At 46.6% G+C, this 15,850-nt stretch overlaps 1 protein-coding gene across 1 annotated transcript in view; it reads left to right on the forward strand.

The window, feature by feature from the left end:
- Positions 1 to 15,850, forward strand: part of grin2ba (glutamate receptor, ionotropic, N-methyl D-aspartate 2B-a) — a gene marked incomplete at both ends in the record, with an annotated part of 131,732 nt that overhangs the window by 87,252 nt on the left and 28,630 nt on the right. The window contains 3 exons of the mRNA XM_080511521.1: positions 10,574 to 10,688; positions 14,578 to 14,786; positions 15,245 to 15,416. Of these exons, the coding sequence (XP_080367647.1) occupies positions 10,574 to 10,688; positions 14,578 to 14,786; positions 15,245 to 15,416 (496 nt within the window). The remainder of the gene's footprint in view (positions 1 to 10,573; positions 10,689 to 14,577; positions 14,787 to 15,244; positions 15,417 to 15,850) is intronic.

Here is a 15,850-nt window from a genome sequence, read left to right on the forward strand (position 1 = left end):
CTCATTGCACAGACCTCCTATTAAAACTTTAAAGTTTTAAGCCCGAAACTCTGCGATAGTGTTGACATCAGTATTGTATAATCAGGGTTATTTTCAAGCTTTGGGAAACTCTTAGCTTCATGTGCACAGTTCCAGTTAATGTGACAAGTACCATTAGGACATTGTGAAGTTTTTAATTTATTTATTACCGAAGTTTTAGTGGTAGGTTTTTTCTGGGGTTTTTTTCTTCCCCTTCTCATGAGATGTCCCAGCGTATTGTTGTGACAGAGTGTACTGGAGGAGCTGCTCCTGTTTATGCAGTAAAAACCTCACTTTCTGCCCTGCAGCAACTCTGCACAAATCCCACTAACACTGGGTCTGTGGGGCAAAAAACGTAAAGTAACGTGCAGCGGAGGGGGCACGTCTCTCAGCGGTGGTCTCATTTATTTACAGCCCTTTATTTACAATTACACTAATGTATCTGAATTAATGCGGCAATGATTTATGGACGTTAAAAAGCTGCACTCAGCAGCTTTTAAACGGCTCTGGGTTCAGGTGGTCCGAGATCAACACGAGCGTCCCGGCGTAGATCAGCACAATCACGGACGCAGCAGATGCTGACACACACACACACACACACACACACACACACACACACACACACACACACACACACACACACACACACACACACACACACACACACACACACACACACACACACACACACACACACACACACACACACACACACACACACACACACACACCAAGAGCACATGTGCGGTCCTTCATCCCTTGCATACTGTGATCATCCTCCCCCTATGTAATAATACCCTGCACATGCACATACACACACACACACACACACACACACACACACACCCTTTGCATGCCCCCTTCCACAGGAAAAGCAACGCCACCCCCTCAGCTGTCCGTCTCAGCAGCAGGCCTTTTGAACTGGTTGTGAAGCGTAGCGTTGGGCTGCGCTTTGCTCTGCGCGCTGCCTAATTGGTCCCAATGGCGTTTCAGTCGGCGAACACTATCCCCTGTCGCGCTGTGCTCCGGAGCTCAGCGCACTATTATATTCAGAGGGCAGTTTCACCCCTCTGCCACTCCGCATGTCTGCTGGAGCTGGATGTGTGTGGGTATGTGTGTGTTTTTTTTACAGCGCTTAACAGAGATAGACTGCCAGGGAGGGCCGGCTCTGTGTGTGTGTGTGTGTGTGTGTGTGTGTGTGTTAGCTGCTTATGGTATGTTGATCGGTAGCGGTGTCACTGCAGCAGTGGAAGAACATAACACCTCTTCTTTTTGGTTAGACAGCGATTGATCAAAGGTACACGTTCATCCGAAACGCGTCTTTTGACATGGATGTATTCCCTCTCATGTGCAGCAGGAGAAAACACGAGTCTACTAAAGCAGCACATGCTCACCTTTTCTGACTGCGCTGCTTCTGAGGGATGTGTATACATTCCCCCCCCCCCCCCCCCCCCCCCCCCCCGCTCATGGTCCAAGCTCAACGGCAATCCTGCACTAAGGCAACAGAGCTTTGTTGTCCCTTCCAGCTTGCTCTTCAGATGTCATTTCAGCCCGTGTCCGCGGCTCGCTCCTCTCTGAAGCTCGGCATTTGTTTCACCACTGCTTACTGCTTTGAGATAACGGCGAGTTCATGGCAGCCGCTGTTGCCCCAGAATGCAATTCCCCAGTTTTTGTTCATGTGAGCCTCACTTTGTTCCTCCCAACTTCGCTCTGGAGTTTTTTTCCGCCGTGTCCCGCGCGCGCTCTCGGCTGCGCCCGCCGTCCTCCGACCTCCGTTACGTTCCTCTCCGCCCTCTCTTGGGCAGGTCTACTTCCATTCACCTGTTCTCCGGCGTTCTACTTTCGGTTTTCCTCCCATCGCCACGGTCCCGCTCCTCCAAAGCCGCCGTCTGTGCCCCAGACCTGCGGTCCGATAATTAACTTAGCTGTGTCGTTGATTAGATCAGTCGTGAGCACCGCTAAGATCCTTCGCCCTTCGCTGCCTTAACTAAATTTGTTTGGTGATAACCTTTGTCTTTAAGTGTTCCATCAGGAGATTAGCATTTGCCCTACAGTCTATAGACTAGAAACTGATTGAACGGCGAGTTGCTGGGATCGCCGGCTGCTGGGTCGGTCGGTCGGTCGGTTGGTTCATTGGTCGGTTGGCTTGACGGATTCCCCCGCTGCCTTGTTGGTACGCCTCCACATGAGCGTAGGAGGACTCAGTCACCGTCACCGTCCGGTGAATCCGAGCGCCGTTTATACATTTTCCACCAGACCTTTCAAGTAAGTCATTAATAAATTCAGTAGAGTCACAATAAATTCTCGGCTGTCAAAAATGACATTTAGCTGCTGTGCTATTAATCTGGAAAACATCCATGAAAATCGATTCGTCTCGGGATGGAAGTGAAACTAATCAGAAAACTAAGGGGCTTCGTGTAGAGCGGCGTGACGCGGAGCCCCACAACCCCGCCGGATTACCTGCTCGTCAACGCCACCAGCTGCAGAGTCCACATCTTTTATCTGTCACTCGTATAGCGAACTTCCAGAAATGAGGGATGCGAATGACGAAGAGAGATTAAAACATTTAATTTCTGCCGTCGTTAAAAAAAAGACATCAAAATTCATTACAATCTGTTAAGCAAAACAGCAAACCACAAGACGCAAACGACAACAAAGCTGCGGTGAAAACATCAGGAAAGCTGCTTGTGTTGCCTCGAGCGTGTTCGTACTCGCTGCAGAAGAGTCTCCAAAAAGTACACGGAATTATGCACGGCTTTCTTCTCAGGCCATTGTGAGTCTTCATGACTTACCGGACGGTCCGTCATTGTCTCGAATTGTAAACTTTGCTCTTCTTTGCTCACATTCACAACAGTGCAACTACCTGAAAAAGCCCTACTTACTTTACCAAATACAAATGTGGTCACCTGAATGCACTTTGACTGCTGTTAAATCATAGAATGTGAGATCAGATAGTGGTAGGTGAAGCAGCTTTGATTGGTTTTACATTCAGTATTATATTTATTTAAGTTCTTCATGCTTTTATCGTGCTCACACGCACTTGTAACTGTAATAAAAGTAATTGTTTAGATTACAGCTGATTCAACGTTTAGTTCATTTTCACGGTATTATAAATCCTTCTTCTTTGAAATGAGTTGAGCTCCTTGATAGTCTTTCTAAATAACCTCAGGCAACAGCAGAAGCCCCCGAGGGCAAAAGTAACCCCTCTGGGAGTCTGTGGTTCTGAGGATGACTTCCCTCCTCGCATAACTCCACTAGCTGATGAAGAACAACGATCAGACTGGAGGTGGAGCGCCAACTGTCGGGAAGTGCTTTTCGGATTTACTCCACAATTTCTGGGTGGTGTTTCTTTTTTTTTTGTTTCTTTTTTTTTTTAAGAATTTGAAGATTTGAGGCAACACTGCAAAGGATGACGGATAAAGGAAGAATAGAGTAGGTGTACATGTTATCACAGACGCACATTATATGGAATATTTTTCTCTGAGATTCGCTGCCGATTCAATCTGTTTACACGCATGCAGATGAGAAAGTTTGTTTCACAATCTCAATTCCAGTTCAGTCCAAAGGTGCTTGATGAGGTCAAAGTGACAGTTCTTCCACAGAACCATGTCTTTATAAAACACCTGAAGTCCGTAATGAACAGGTTCTGTCCATTATGTGCATATGAACCAAAGTGCACGACTCACAAGGGTCCGGTGGTTAGCGTGCGTCATCTCAAGCTTCGTTTAAATTAGTTTTCTAATACAGTCGTCCGTGATAATAATCAAACTCTGTCGCCTGTCTATACGACTGTCATGTACTCCAGCAACCAACAGCACCCACTAGTGGCCTGGCATGCTCGCTACTTCGAGCTACGAAACATCGTTTTCAAAAGGTTGCCCAGTAAACGTGGAACTTATCCGAGACGAGAAGTGAAAAACGACACAAAAGTTGCGTAAACGGAGCCTCGGAGCAACAGTTTGTGCCTGGGAGGTTTTCATCCGTGTACTTTAGGCTCCTAATTCGATCTGAAAACATCCGCGTTCGCTCATTTCTATCCATCAATCATCGTCCTCCTCTTCTTTGGCCCGGCAGCGCCGTCTTCACCATCATTTGTCCAATTCATCTACTTGCTCCTCAGCCCATGCCTTAACCGTCTCCGTCTGTCCTCTCTGAACCGCTCGACCTTTGCTGTCCCGATCATTTCTAATCCTGTCCATCCCGGCCACTCCCGACGGAAATGTCAGCAATTAGTCTTTCAAATTAGCGGCAAGTGTAAATGTGTGTGTTTGTGTGGCAGTAATATAGTGTGGCCCCCTCCTGTCTTCGGGTCCCAGTGACCCCAGTCTGTATGAAACATACAGGAGACGGTTGGATTGTCGTCTCAAACTAAAACGGAACAATGCAATGTCTTCAGTGTCTGGATTACAAATGATTTAGGCCATTGCATATGTGAATCAAGTCCAGTTTACATCTAAGTCTTCTTCTGAAAGATGAGGAATTGCTCTATAGCCATGGTCATCTGCTTGACTTTATAAGCCATATGTTATGTTGATCCCACTCCGCTTAGCGTTTCCTTGTTTAGCCCTGAGTGCTTTCATAGAAAAGCCACAAGAGGAGGACACGTCACTCGGCTAAGTAAATTAAGTCCACTGTAGCCGGCACTGTGACATTCCAGCTAATGCTACAGTACGAGCCTGACGAATGAAGATAGTGGAAAGAGGGGAGAGCAGAGCGGAGCACGGGGAGCAGAAAAAAGGCAGAGTGAGGGAGGAGACAGAAATAGGGGCCGCTGGTGTGAGCAATACACGACGGTGGAGAGAATCACGAGTTTGACAACAGTGGGCCTGACCTTGCCAGGCATGGACAGGTTCCAGATGAGCTTCAAGTTGGAAAGGTGTCAAGTGCTTTTAAGCTCTGTGGACACTTGTGAACTTGTGTGGCCTCAGTAATGCTTTTAGTGCAGAGGTTGTGTGCGCTTGTTTGTGGCTGCAGAGCATTTGGAAGCAGCGGTTTGACGCCGTTGAGCCAAGCGTGCATCTCGACCGTGTGTCCATTCAGGTGTGTGTGTGTGTGTGTGTTTGTCACTGTTGCGACGACCGGATTTTGTTGACGCCCTCGCATCCTTGTGGGAACAAAAGTTCCTTGAAAGAAAAGGCGTTGGTTTGAATGCTAGGCACTTAAGTCGTCATGTTGGACTTTAAAAACAATGCAGAGTCTCCAAACGTTGTGAAATTAAAGGCTCTGGTAAGTAGTATTTGAGCTTTTCAGGAAAGTAAGCTAATGCATCATTGCCTCTGCAAAGCATGAAAACACTTTGTGTTTGTGAGTCTGCCTGCTATTCATGACTGGCGGGGATGTTGTGATTGCACGCTGCCTCTTGGGGACACAAATTGAGCTTCCCATCGGGGGAAAATCACCAGAATTTCAGATGAGGACATGTTTTAAGTTGGTCAATGTAGTGAATAATAAAAAAAAATATGACGACACGTTCACGTTCGTCTCCGCTGATCACTGGGACACAGTGATTGTAAAGTGAGTCCTGGAGACACGGAGAGGCTTTAAAGTCAAGTTGGTATTAGTTCTGGTTGAGGTCAAACACAATTATCTGTGCCTGCGTGTTTCTCGCGTCTTCAGTCTCTATAAAGGGCTTGGGTTTGTGTTCGTGGCACAACCCAGTAGGAGGTGTTACAAAGTCACCCCGTTAGTGATGAGGGCTTGATTAGAACTGGGTCAAGGATGCTGCTGCTCTCTTCCCTCCAACTTTATTCCTGCCTCCCTTTCTCCTCCCAGATCTTTTAATCTGTCTCTCGGTTCAATTCTCCATCAGGTTTAGTGAGTCCTCCACTTCTTTGTCTTTCAATGCGCGCAGTCTTTGCCTCTCGTTCTATTTTTATAAGATCCTTTCCCCTGTTGTTGTTTTTTTTTTTTTGGCCATTTGCTGCTTCCCTGCTTCACCTACTTTCTCCTCCTGCAGGCTGTCATAGATTTCCAGTTGTATTGCAGTATATACATTTGCCTTTTGAGGGTTTCGGAGATTTTTTTGTTTTTGTCTTCCAGGAAATCGTGAGGCGACCAATGTTGCCTCAGGTATCCACATAGAAGGTCCAAGCTGTTCAAGGTTGACCCCTTAAAATGAATCCCATAATTAGTGTTATTTGTCAAAGTTAAACACAATCAGAGCCGTATGTCTGCCTTCTTCCTTTTTCTTTTTCCCATTTATGAGAATTATTAAACTACTTGCATCCACGTGATTAAATACACACATGCACAATAGATACTTACAAACGCATCCACACGCCATCAATTCTCACCTCGCCTTCACACTGCACGCCCCAAAGTGTGCACGCAGCTACGCTTCAGTATGTTTGTCTGCCTCGACCACAGAATGCCATATGGGGCACGTTATCATTCTCCATATATATTCCTCCTCTACAAATCCAATAAGTACATTGCACCACAGTAATTGCTAAGGAGTGTAATTCATGATTAATTCATGTCAGGGTTAATTTATTAAAACTGACTTATCAATATTTCACACGACTCGTCCATTATTCACAGCAGAACATGCGCTGAAGCCTATCTGTGTCAGGCCATGGAGTTAGCATGGCAAGTGTTTGTCTGAGAGCAGCGTGTGTGTGTGTGTGTGTGTGTGTGCGTGCGTGCGTGCGTGCGTGTGTGTGGTAGTATCTCCACAGAATTCTAAGGTCTTTCATGAAATACAACTGGAATATCATATTGTCTGTGATGCTGCTCAAGGCATCGAGACTTTAGCGATGACTGGAAATCGCTGCGGTAGATTGCGATTGCAGCTCTTCCTGTCGGAGTCCGGTTGGTGTCCGTCGCTTTTCGTATCCAGGTGGAGACGACTGCTGCTGCTGCTGCTGCTGCTGCTGCTGTTTGAATTTTAATTCACCTCCTGTACTGTACAGCTGAGATGCTCCCCTCCAGCTTAAGCCGAAAACTGACAGGTTCAACAGGATATCAAATAAAAAAAACCTCAGGGTTTAGCGGGTGGGTGGATGTGTGACTCAGTCTTATCATGCGATGCACACACCGTATGTGAACAGGATTCCTAACGTGCACACAACCTAATGCTATTCCATGACACATGCTGTGAGGGGGGGGGGTCGGGGTTAGCTTTGTGTTCACATGTTTATCTGCAGAGAGGAATGCAGTGAAAGTTGTGGACTGTCATCCAGCACCAAACAAGCCACTTAACACCCGACTGCTCCGGTGCAGCGGCTCAGAGATTCGAGCCCGGCGGCTTTCAGATGTTGCTTTTCTCTGCACCTCTTTCAGCCCGAACGCTGAGTAAACTCCTTAAGTGTCTGTCGCTATGTTGTATATGTCCTTTTTTTTTTTTTTTTGGTAGCAACGCTGGGAGTTCAGAGGAGGTGACTGCGCTCAGAGAGAGAGAGGGGGAGAGAGAGAGAGAGGGAGAGAGAGAGAGGACACGGAGAATACGTGTCTTCCTGTAAAGGCAGCAGGGAGAAGAGCAGAAGAGCAGAAGAGCATGTTGCAGTCTCGTTGTAACGGGTCCCATCCCCTCCCCTCTTTGTTTTTCTTTGAATCCCACCTCTCCATCTCTCTCTTTCTCTCGCTCTCACTCTCTCTCTCTTTTTTTTTCCCCACCCTCGGCGAGATTACCGTCACCATAGCAACGCGGCACATCGGCTTGGAAATCACGGTGGTTGTGGATGCCATGGCAACACACATATGCTTGTGTTTCGCTGTTGTCGGCGTGTACAGTGGCAAACGCACATGCACGCCTGCTGCAACAATAGCTTTCTATGTGAAGATTAAAAGGGGAGTGGGTGGGGGGGGTGGGGGGCATGGTGTCAAGTCATTTTGTAAATGGCTTATGATTTATGCAGCAGATTCTCTGCACTTTGTAACCGTGCCAAAGGCTCGGCAGGACGGGGCTGCGAGCCGGACACACGGGGCTGCATGAGACGGTGTGATGCCGGAGGATTCAGATCGTCAGAGCCCATTGAAAATATCAATATTTAATACAGGAAATAGAATAAGAAAGCTGACATTAGGCTAATTGCTGGATTACATAAGTCTGATCCTGGATGTGTGCATGTGTAGATGGATGGGTGGTAAATGGAGCGTCTTTCTTGCAAAAAAACCAAAAAAAAACAAACAAAGTGATGCAGCTGATGATCGTATGTCCTCATACGTTACCCCGTTCACTACCCCCCCCCCCCCCCCCCCCCCCCGCGATCAGCACGCCGTCAGCAAGTCAGTACTCGACTCACACACTCACCCGCACTTTGCTTTTGTCATTTAGCTATTCATCCACATATACATATGGTGTGTGCAGTTTTTGAGGCAAAGTGTTTCCATGGAAACAGTCACGGAAAGGGAGAGAGCGAGAGTAAAGGGTGCTTGTGTGTGTGCGTGTGTGTGTGTGTGTGTGTGTGTGTGTGTGTGTGTGCGTGCGACAACAGAGAAGTGAATCCGAGTTCACCTGACATAAACATCGCCGTTCTCATGTACACACACTTACACACTCCCACGCACATGAACCGTAATCACTGCAAGAGAATACGCTGCTGTGTGCCAGCGTGTGAGGGGAGGCAAAATTATTTCACCTGACAGAGGCAACGCTTGCTCTCTCTCGCTCTCTCTCTCTCGCTCGCTCGCTCTCTCTCTCTCTCTCCCACCTGATACACTTCTTTCTTCTTGCCTGTGACACCAGATACACGCCGCATTGCTTGTTTGCAAGCCTCCTTTTCTTTGTCCCTCTCTGCAGTGCCCTTCCAATTCCACTCAGTATTTGCTTCATAATGTGTTCATTGAATCCAAATGGCTTACTATTTGGATTCAGTCCTATTACTTAGTATTTTACGTAGCATTTAAATGACGGATTGTGGATTTTTTTCCGCCCCCCCCCCCGCTTTTGCAGTGTTATCATTACCGTCTTGAGAGTTTAGTCTGCATGCCTTTGTGCAGAAATCTCCACCAACTCCCTAAAACTGCCTCGAAGATTCAAAACATTACCTTAAAAATATAGTGGGGGTTCTTTACAGTATCTCTCCCACCAGAAGCTAACTAATTAAGTTATAATCTCGTATTTTTCTTTGTTGAAATCAGCAGCTTTCTTGCAAACAACCCGCTCGAAGCAAAAAAAAAATTTTTTTTATCCAAATGAGAAATAGGGTTCAATCTCACACCTGGTTTGTGCGCGAGGTTCAGAGTGATGTAGGTGTCATTGTCACATTGTCACATTCCCACATGCCCACGTTGTTTAAATTGCAAATGTGCAGGTGTGAATTCTCCATGTAATGTAATATAAATCCGCTATTACAAAAGTTGAGGTGCAAACTCGCCTGACCTGCGGAGAGAATGGGGATGAAACGCACGTCGGTTTATTTTATGTTGCCTCCATGCTCGCCCTGATGTTGGAACACCCCGAACACCCGCCCGCGTGTTTGATCTTAGTCAAGATTTGTTGCACCACCAACCCGACCATAGAGCCGACGGGTGCCGTTTGGATCAAAGATGGATGCAGACCAGCGACGTCTGAGTGGAAATGTACAGGATGTGACATGTGTCTGCAGCGCGGTGAATCTCAGTTGACGCTGGCATGTGAAACAATATGTCTTTTGACTCCTTGATAAATTTTTGAACATGTTTGTGAGTCCTCAGCTGGTGAAAATGCCCCCACAGGCGTCCGCCTTGCATTGCGCTTGTCTTTGCGTTCAGCCCAGCACACAACACTGCTGTGGAAGTTAGTTTGAACCATCACACATCAGTGAAACTCCTATGGCATCCCCCCCGCCCCACGATTTATCCTGCTGCTGCGTCCTCCCAAAAACTCTCTATCGCCCCCCAGTGGATGCAGCGCCCCACACAGCCTTTTTAATAAACCATGAATTTCCCTTTTTCGTTTATCTAATTTTGGTACATCAAGAATCCGTGCCAAGGCTCATCCTTAAACTCCTGTGCCAAGAACGTCAGACCTTGTGTTTCAAATTGTTAAAATATCATCTGTAATGTGGTCGTTGACGCATTTATGAAGTTTGAAAGTGGAAAGTGGGTCGAGTTTGTTGACTTTGGGAAGAGCCAGTCGAGCTGTTTCACCGATTTTCAGTTATTGTGTGAACAACTGCCACTTCCAGGCCACCTTCATTAGGTAGCGGTGCCTTTCCTGGATTTAATGTGTAGCATAAACATAAAAGCATGATATGCTGTAATTAATTTAGCTCACATCTGCCTTAAAACCTTCATCTGCTGTTCTGCTCGATGATCCATGTGCACATAGTGACTCATTTCTATTACTCTTTTTTTTTTTTTTTTTTATGGTAAAGCCGATATCGGCTTCTTGGTACACAAGGACTGTATCTATTTGTAATGTCTTCGAACGCTTAAATATATATCTGAACATGTACTGACACTTCAATGGCCGTGAAACAAGCTTTCAACAAGAATGGACGTAAAAATAAAGAGCAAGTGAGATGTTTTGCGGGATGCCACTGAGGAGCTTATTTTTTTATTTTTCACCGAGTGATGTTATGCCTCATTCTGTCTCTCCCTCCGTCCTTCTCCTCAACGTTCCCCGCTACAGGTACCTGATGAATGTGACGTTCGAGGGGCGTAATCTGTCGTTCAGCGAGGACGGATACCAGATGCACCCCAAGCTGGTCATCATTCTGCTCAACAAAGAGAGACAGTGGGACCCGGTGAGACGGAAAGGGACACTGTGTGTGTGTGTGTGTGTGTGTGTGTGTGTGTGTGTGTGTGTGTGTGTGTGTGCGTGCATGTGTGTGTGCGTGTGCGTGTGCGTCACCATAATCATGTTTCTGGTTCAGGAAAGAGAAAAAAACCCAGAAATCCTTCAGTGAAATGACTGATGATCTGCATAATATAGCCTTTCCTGACCTTTACTCGCCAGTCAAACCTAAAGGTCTCCTGACGTTAGTGAACTAATGTGCAAAGAGACGATCAGGAGCGGCGTCGGTGTCCTGTTTAGTCCCCGAACGTTTTTTTCTATCTGAAACTCTAATCATGCGATGTTCACTTTTTAAGCATTTCAAGCCTTAAGCTTTCCAGGCGCCCTCCTGATTAGATATTATCAACTCAGCAAAGGTGCCTTTGAGCAATTCACTACAGCAGAGTGTTGATGCACCAAAAAAAGCTCCACTCGACTAAAAATGTTTGTAATTTTAGAAGTCATACTCCTATTTTCCTGTGGCGTTTTCACAAAATCCAGAGACCGAGGGCTAAGACCCTCTGTCTTTTCTCTGTTGTCTCCATGGAAATGCTCTGAGATTTTCCTGAAGTAACTAAGACACAGCAAGGCGCTGCGGAATCCGTCATTACTGTCAGACTGATGTTTACATTTAAATGCTCATCTTCGTCCCTCAGAAACGGGAAGCCTCCAGGGTCAGGCAGTACTTACAGGTGGACAGGTTTGACAAGAGAAATATCAAAGGTGCCATGGATGCTACTGTTTGTCTTTCAGCTGCAAATTAGTAGGATTTAAAAAAAAATAAAAAATGTAATCAATATTTTGGGATATTAGATTATGAGATACAGCAGAAAAAAAAGTTTAAATCATGAACTGGCACTTAAAAGGAAGTAATCAGAAAGTCAGCATGAGGATGACAAACTCTGCATAAGTGACATATTTTTAAATTGGTGGGGGATGTAACTCGATTGTACAGTTGAGGGTTCAATTCTCCATCTTTCACAGTTGTTCACCGAAGTGTCTTTGAGCAACATTATTAACCACAAATGCAGGCTGAGCACAGAGCAGCTGGCGCCACTGGTGTGTGACTGTGTTGTAAACAACAGAGAAATAAGTTAAAATATAACATAAAGGTTGAAGAACGTCACCCGTGTGTCATAAAACTAAAACATGTCAGAGTTACACAGCATTAAAAAGGCGTATTCAATTATCACAGTGTTAGAAACGTGAACCTGAAACACGTTAGACGGTAGAAGGTCAGGGGTCGAGAACACCAAGTACAGACCCACGGTAAGTCAAGCTGATTTATTAGTCAAATTAAATTATTAAACTCGGCAAAAGCAAATGAAAAACAACCAAATAATTGTTTTGCTCTACAAACCTCTTGTTTGTGTTCCTCTTGGATTATTTAGCCCCCCCCCAAAAAACAAAAAAACAAAACAACAGCGTTTAAAACAAAAGATTCATGCAGAATCTGCTTATTTATTGTAGTTCACAGTAAAGTTGTATGTTTGATTTGTCGTTTCTGAGCTTAAGGTTTAAAGTGGCGAGGACTTTCACAGCAGTATTATCAATCAAACTATGTTACATTGAGACTGGTCTGAAGTAAACTTAAATATTCATCACTTTATTTGACTTTAGCCGGCAGCTCGTCTGTCCTGCGTCCTGATTGGCTCTGGCCTGCAGGTAGGACCCCCCGGAGGTGAACCAGCTTCCCCCCCCCGGGAGGGCAGATACACGGAGTCACGATCCGCCAAGCTGCAAAGACCAGCGACTAAAAGCTCCGACGGGTTAGAATTTCCGACGCGCTCAATAGACGCAGGTTTAAAATGCGACATTGCGCCGATGCATGAAGAGTGGATGGAGGCTCAAAGTGCACATATGGCGACGGCGATCGTGAGTCACTCTCTGCATCCGTAGCCTTAAACGAACCCGACGCACCCCCGCCACCTGCCATGACACCGGCATGCATCTGTGTTTCCCTGACACCCCCCCCTCCATTGTGTCTGTGTCCTGCAGTCTGACTCCTTTGACTCCCCCCCTTATTCTTTATTCTCGGGATTTCTCTCTTTCTTCTGCCTCTCTAATCTATATTCTGTCCTCTGATCGGAGAACAAGGTGAGCTGCTCCCCTCCTGTCTCCTGACTCTCTCTCTCTCTCTCTCTCTCTCTCTCTCTCTCCTTCCTTTCCAGGCTGCGCCACCTCTTTTTTCTCTCCTCCCCCTCCTCCCGCTCCCTCGCTCATGTTTAATTCCTAGCTTGACTTCCAGCTGAACCACTTTCCTTGGATCCTAATGAGTTCCAGCTCCTATAACCATCCTTCCAAGTGCACCTTTGAAGTGTAGTGTGAAAACTCTTGTCGTGTCCACTCCCCGTTTACTCCCCTCCAGGCTGACATTAACCCTTTCCCCCCCACTTCCCGTTCGCTCCGTCTCCACCCCTGACTCCCGCTCCCCTCTCTCTTGTCGGGATGGTGAAAGGATGCATTGTGCCGGAGGGATACACAGCCTCGGCTTGTCCACTGCGGGCAGCCCTGCCAACTTTGTGTTCCCCGGAGTGCGATGTGTTTGAGCACATTTACATATTTAATGAGTGTTGCAAACCTGACTTTTACACAACTCGCGCCACATTTCCCCATCCGGCCCGGCCCCCTCGCACTAAACAACCGCAACTCCAATTAGCCGGCGATCCATTCCTGCCTCCACCTACGTCTCTCGCCTTGACGAAAACGGCCCACTGGGCACATGTGGAGGGGGAATCGGCTCAGACAGGGTCTCCAGGTGAGGTTTCCTGTGAGTGACATCCGGGGAAACTTGACTAATTGATGACGCTTGTTCAGTGGAGGAGAGCCACGAGGGCTGGAGGGCTGGAGGGCTCTCCAGACGTGCAGCTGGACACTCCTGCACAGAAGAGCCAACGTTTTGCATCTGAATGAGCTCCTTCTGAACTAGACACACTCCCTCTCTCTCTCTCTCTCTCCCTCTCTCTCTCACTCACATTGGATTCTTCCTCTCACACAAACAAAATTGCCCTCTTTTCTTGTTGTTGTTTGTTCTCCCCCGTCCACCTCGTGGTCACTCTGCGGTTTTTCTCTCTCCTCTCCTCTCTTGATCTGAATTCTGCTCTTTACTCTGTTTCTGTCCTTCAGGATAACCTTGTTCTCATTTTCTTCACTTGGTCTCTCCTCTCCTCTCCTCTCCTCTCCTCTCCTCTCCTCTCCTCTCCTCTCCTCTCCTCTCCTCTCCTCTCCTCTCCTCTCCTCTGCACATCATTTACATGATGCCTATTATTTGCCATAAAACTCTTCTTATCCTTCAACAATCTTGTGGATAAAACACCAAAAACTTTCCAGAAAGACAGAAAACAGACAATCAGGTTAAAAAAAGCATGAATTGAATTGATATTTTGGGAGGAACTTCAAAGCCAACAGTTTATTACAATCAATTCCTTTCTATGAACTTTGACAAGAGAAGGACGAGTCAAGACAGAACCGTCCCTGAGGGGCTCCGTCGATCTCATGCGTGTGTGAATGCTTGTGTGTGTGTGTGTGTGTGTGTGTGTGTGTGTGTGTGTGTGTGTGTGTGTGTGTGTGTGTGTGTGTGTGTGTGTGTGTGTGTGTGTGTGAATGGCCGAGAGAGGAAAGTAAACACATTGTTTACAGGTTTTGTTAAGCGGGTGCCATCAGTGACAAGTCGACGGATCACACAAGGAAAAGATTCCCAACCAAATCATGCAAAACAACTTTGACTCTCCATGATTGCAATTAAGGGACGAGGAAAACAATCAGCGACGCAGGCGTTTAACGAAGCGTAAAGAAAAATCCATTATTCATTTTGCATGTGATTTCTTCGCGGCGGTCTGAAGGTGTGTTTTACCCTGCAGGTGGGCAAATGGGAGAACGGCTCCCTGTCCATGAAGTACCACGTGTGGCCTCGCTATGAGCTGTATGGGGGGGCGGCGACCCGGGAGGACGACCACCTGTCCATCGTGACGCTGGAGGAGGCGCCGTTCGTCATCGTGGAAGACGTGGACCCGCTCAGTGGGACCTGCATGAGGAACACGGTGCCCTGCCGGAAACAGATCAAAGCATTGTGAGCCTCAAACCTTTAAAAAAAAAAAAAAAAAAAATTACAATCTTGTGTCAGATTAGCAGGTGAAATCACACTCCTGAGAATCGAGGTTAACGACACGCGATGAGACAAAAACTAATTCCCGCGGAGCGAACGCTTAAATTGGTGTGAAGATTCAACTCGGCACACACTGATGGGTTGCTGCAGATCATTTTTCCGCCCATCGGCCACAGTATAGCCCCGCAGACCCTCCCGGTTCTGAGCCGACCAGAGTACAGGTGAAACAGAGTTGGAAGGCGACTCCCGAAACTCCGCTTTGCAAATGACGTTAATTTCCGGCGTCAGATCGGCGGAGCCGGAGGTAGAACGAGGTCACAGCCTCACCGGCACGGGAGTGACGGCGCCGGGAAAAAACAGAAAATGAACTATTCATGCCAGTCCAGACGGATTAAATAATTATCCGTGTCTGTTTGATGCAGGAACCAGACGAAGGACACGGGGATCTACATCAAGCGCTGCTGTAAGGGATTCTGCATTGACATCCTGAAGAAAATCGCCAAGTCGGTGAAATTCACCTACGACCTTTACCTGGTCACTAATGGGAAACACGGGAAGAAGATCAATGGGACCTGGAACGGCATGGTGGGAGAGGTGAGGGGGATAAAACGGCTGCATTTCCGCATTTGCAGTGAAATGTTTAAAGTCGCTGAGCGTTTAAATGTAAAATGTTTTTCGTCCACCAGGGGTGGATTTTAGTTCAGAAGCCACATACACAGCCCAGTTTCACCACATTGGTAAAATAGTGCTGCAGCAAGCTTTGAAGTTAAACTTGAAAATGCCTTTATTTGCACAAAACCGAACAATTACTCCCAAAAGATTATTACAATCTCAATATAAATCAAATTTCAATGAAGCCTTCTGTTGCACTGAAATGTTAAAAAAAAAAAAAAAAAAAACCTATGACTGACTGTTGCATTATGCAGGTTTTTACAAAGTCACCCTGACAAAATGACTTTGAGTCTAACTAAACTGAACTAATCATACTTTATTAATCACCTTGGGGAAATGCCATATCGAGGATGCGT

This window comes from Blennius ocellaris (assembly GCF_963422515.1).
Source record: "Blennius ocellaris genome assembly, chromosome: 16".
Lineage (NCBI taxonomy): Eukaryota > Metazoa > Chordata > Actinopteri > Blenniiformes > Blenniidae > Blennius > Blennius ocellaris.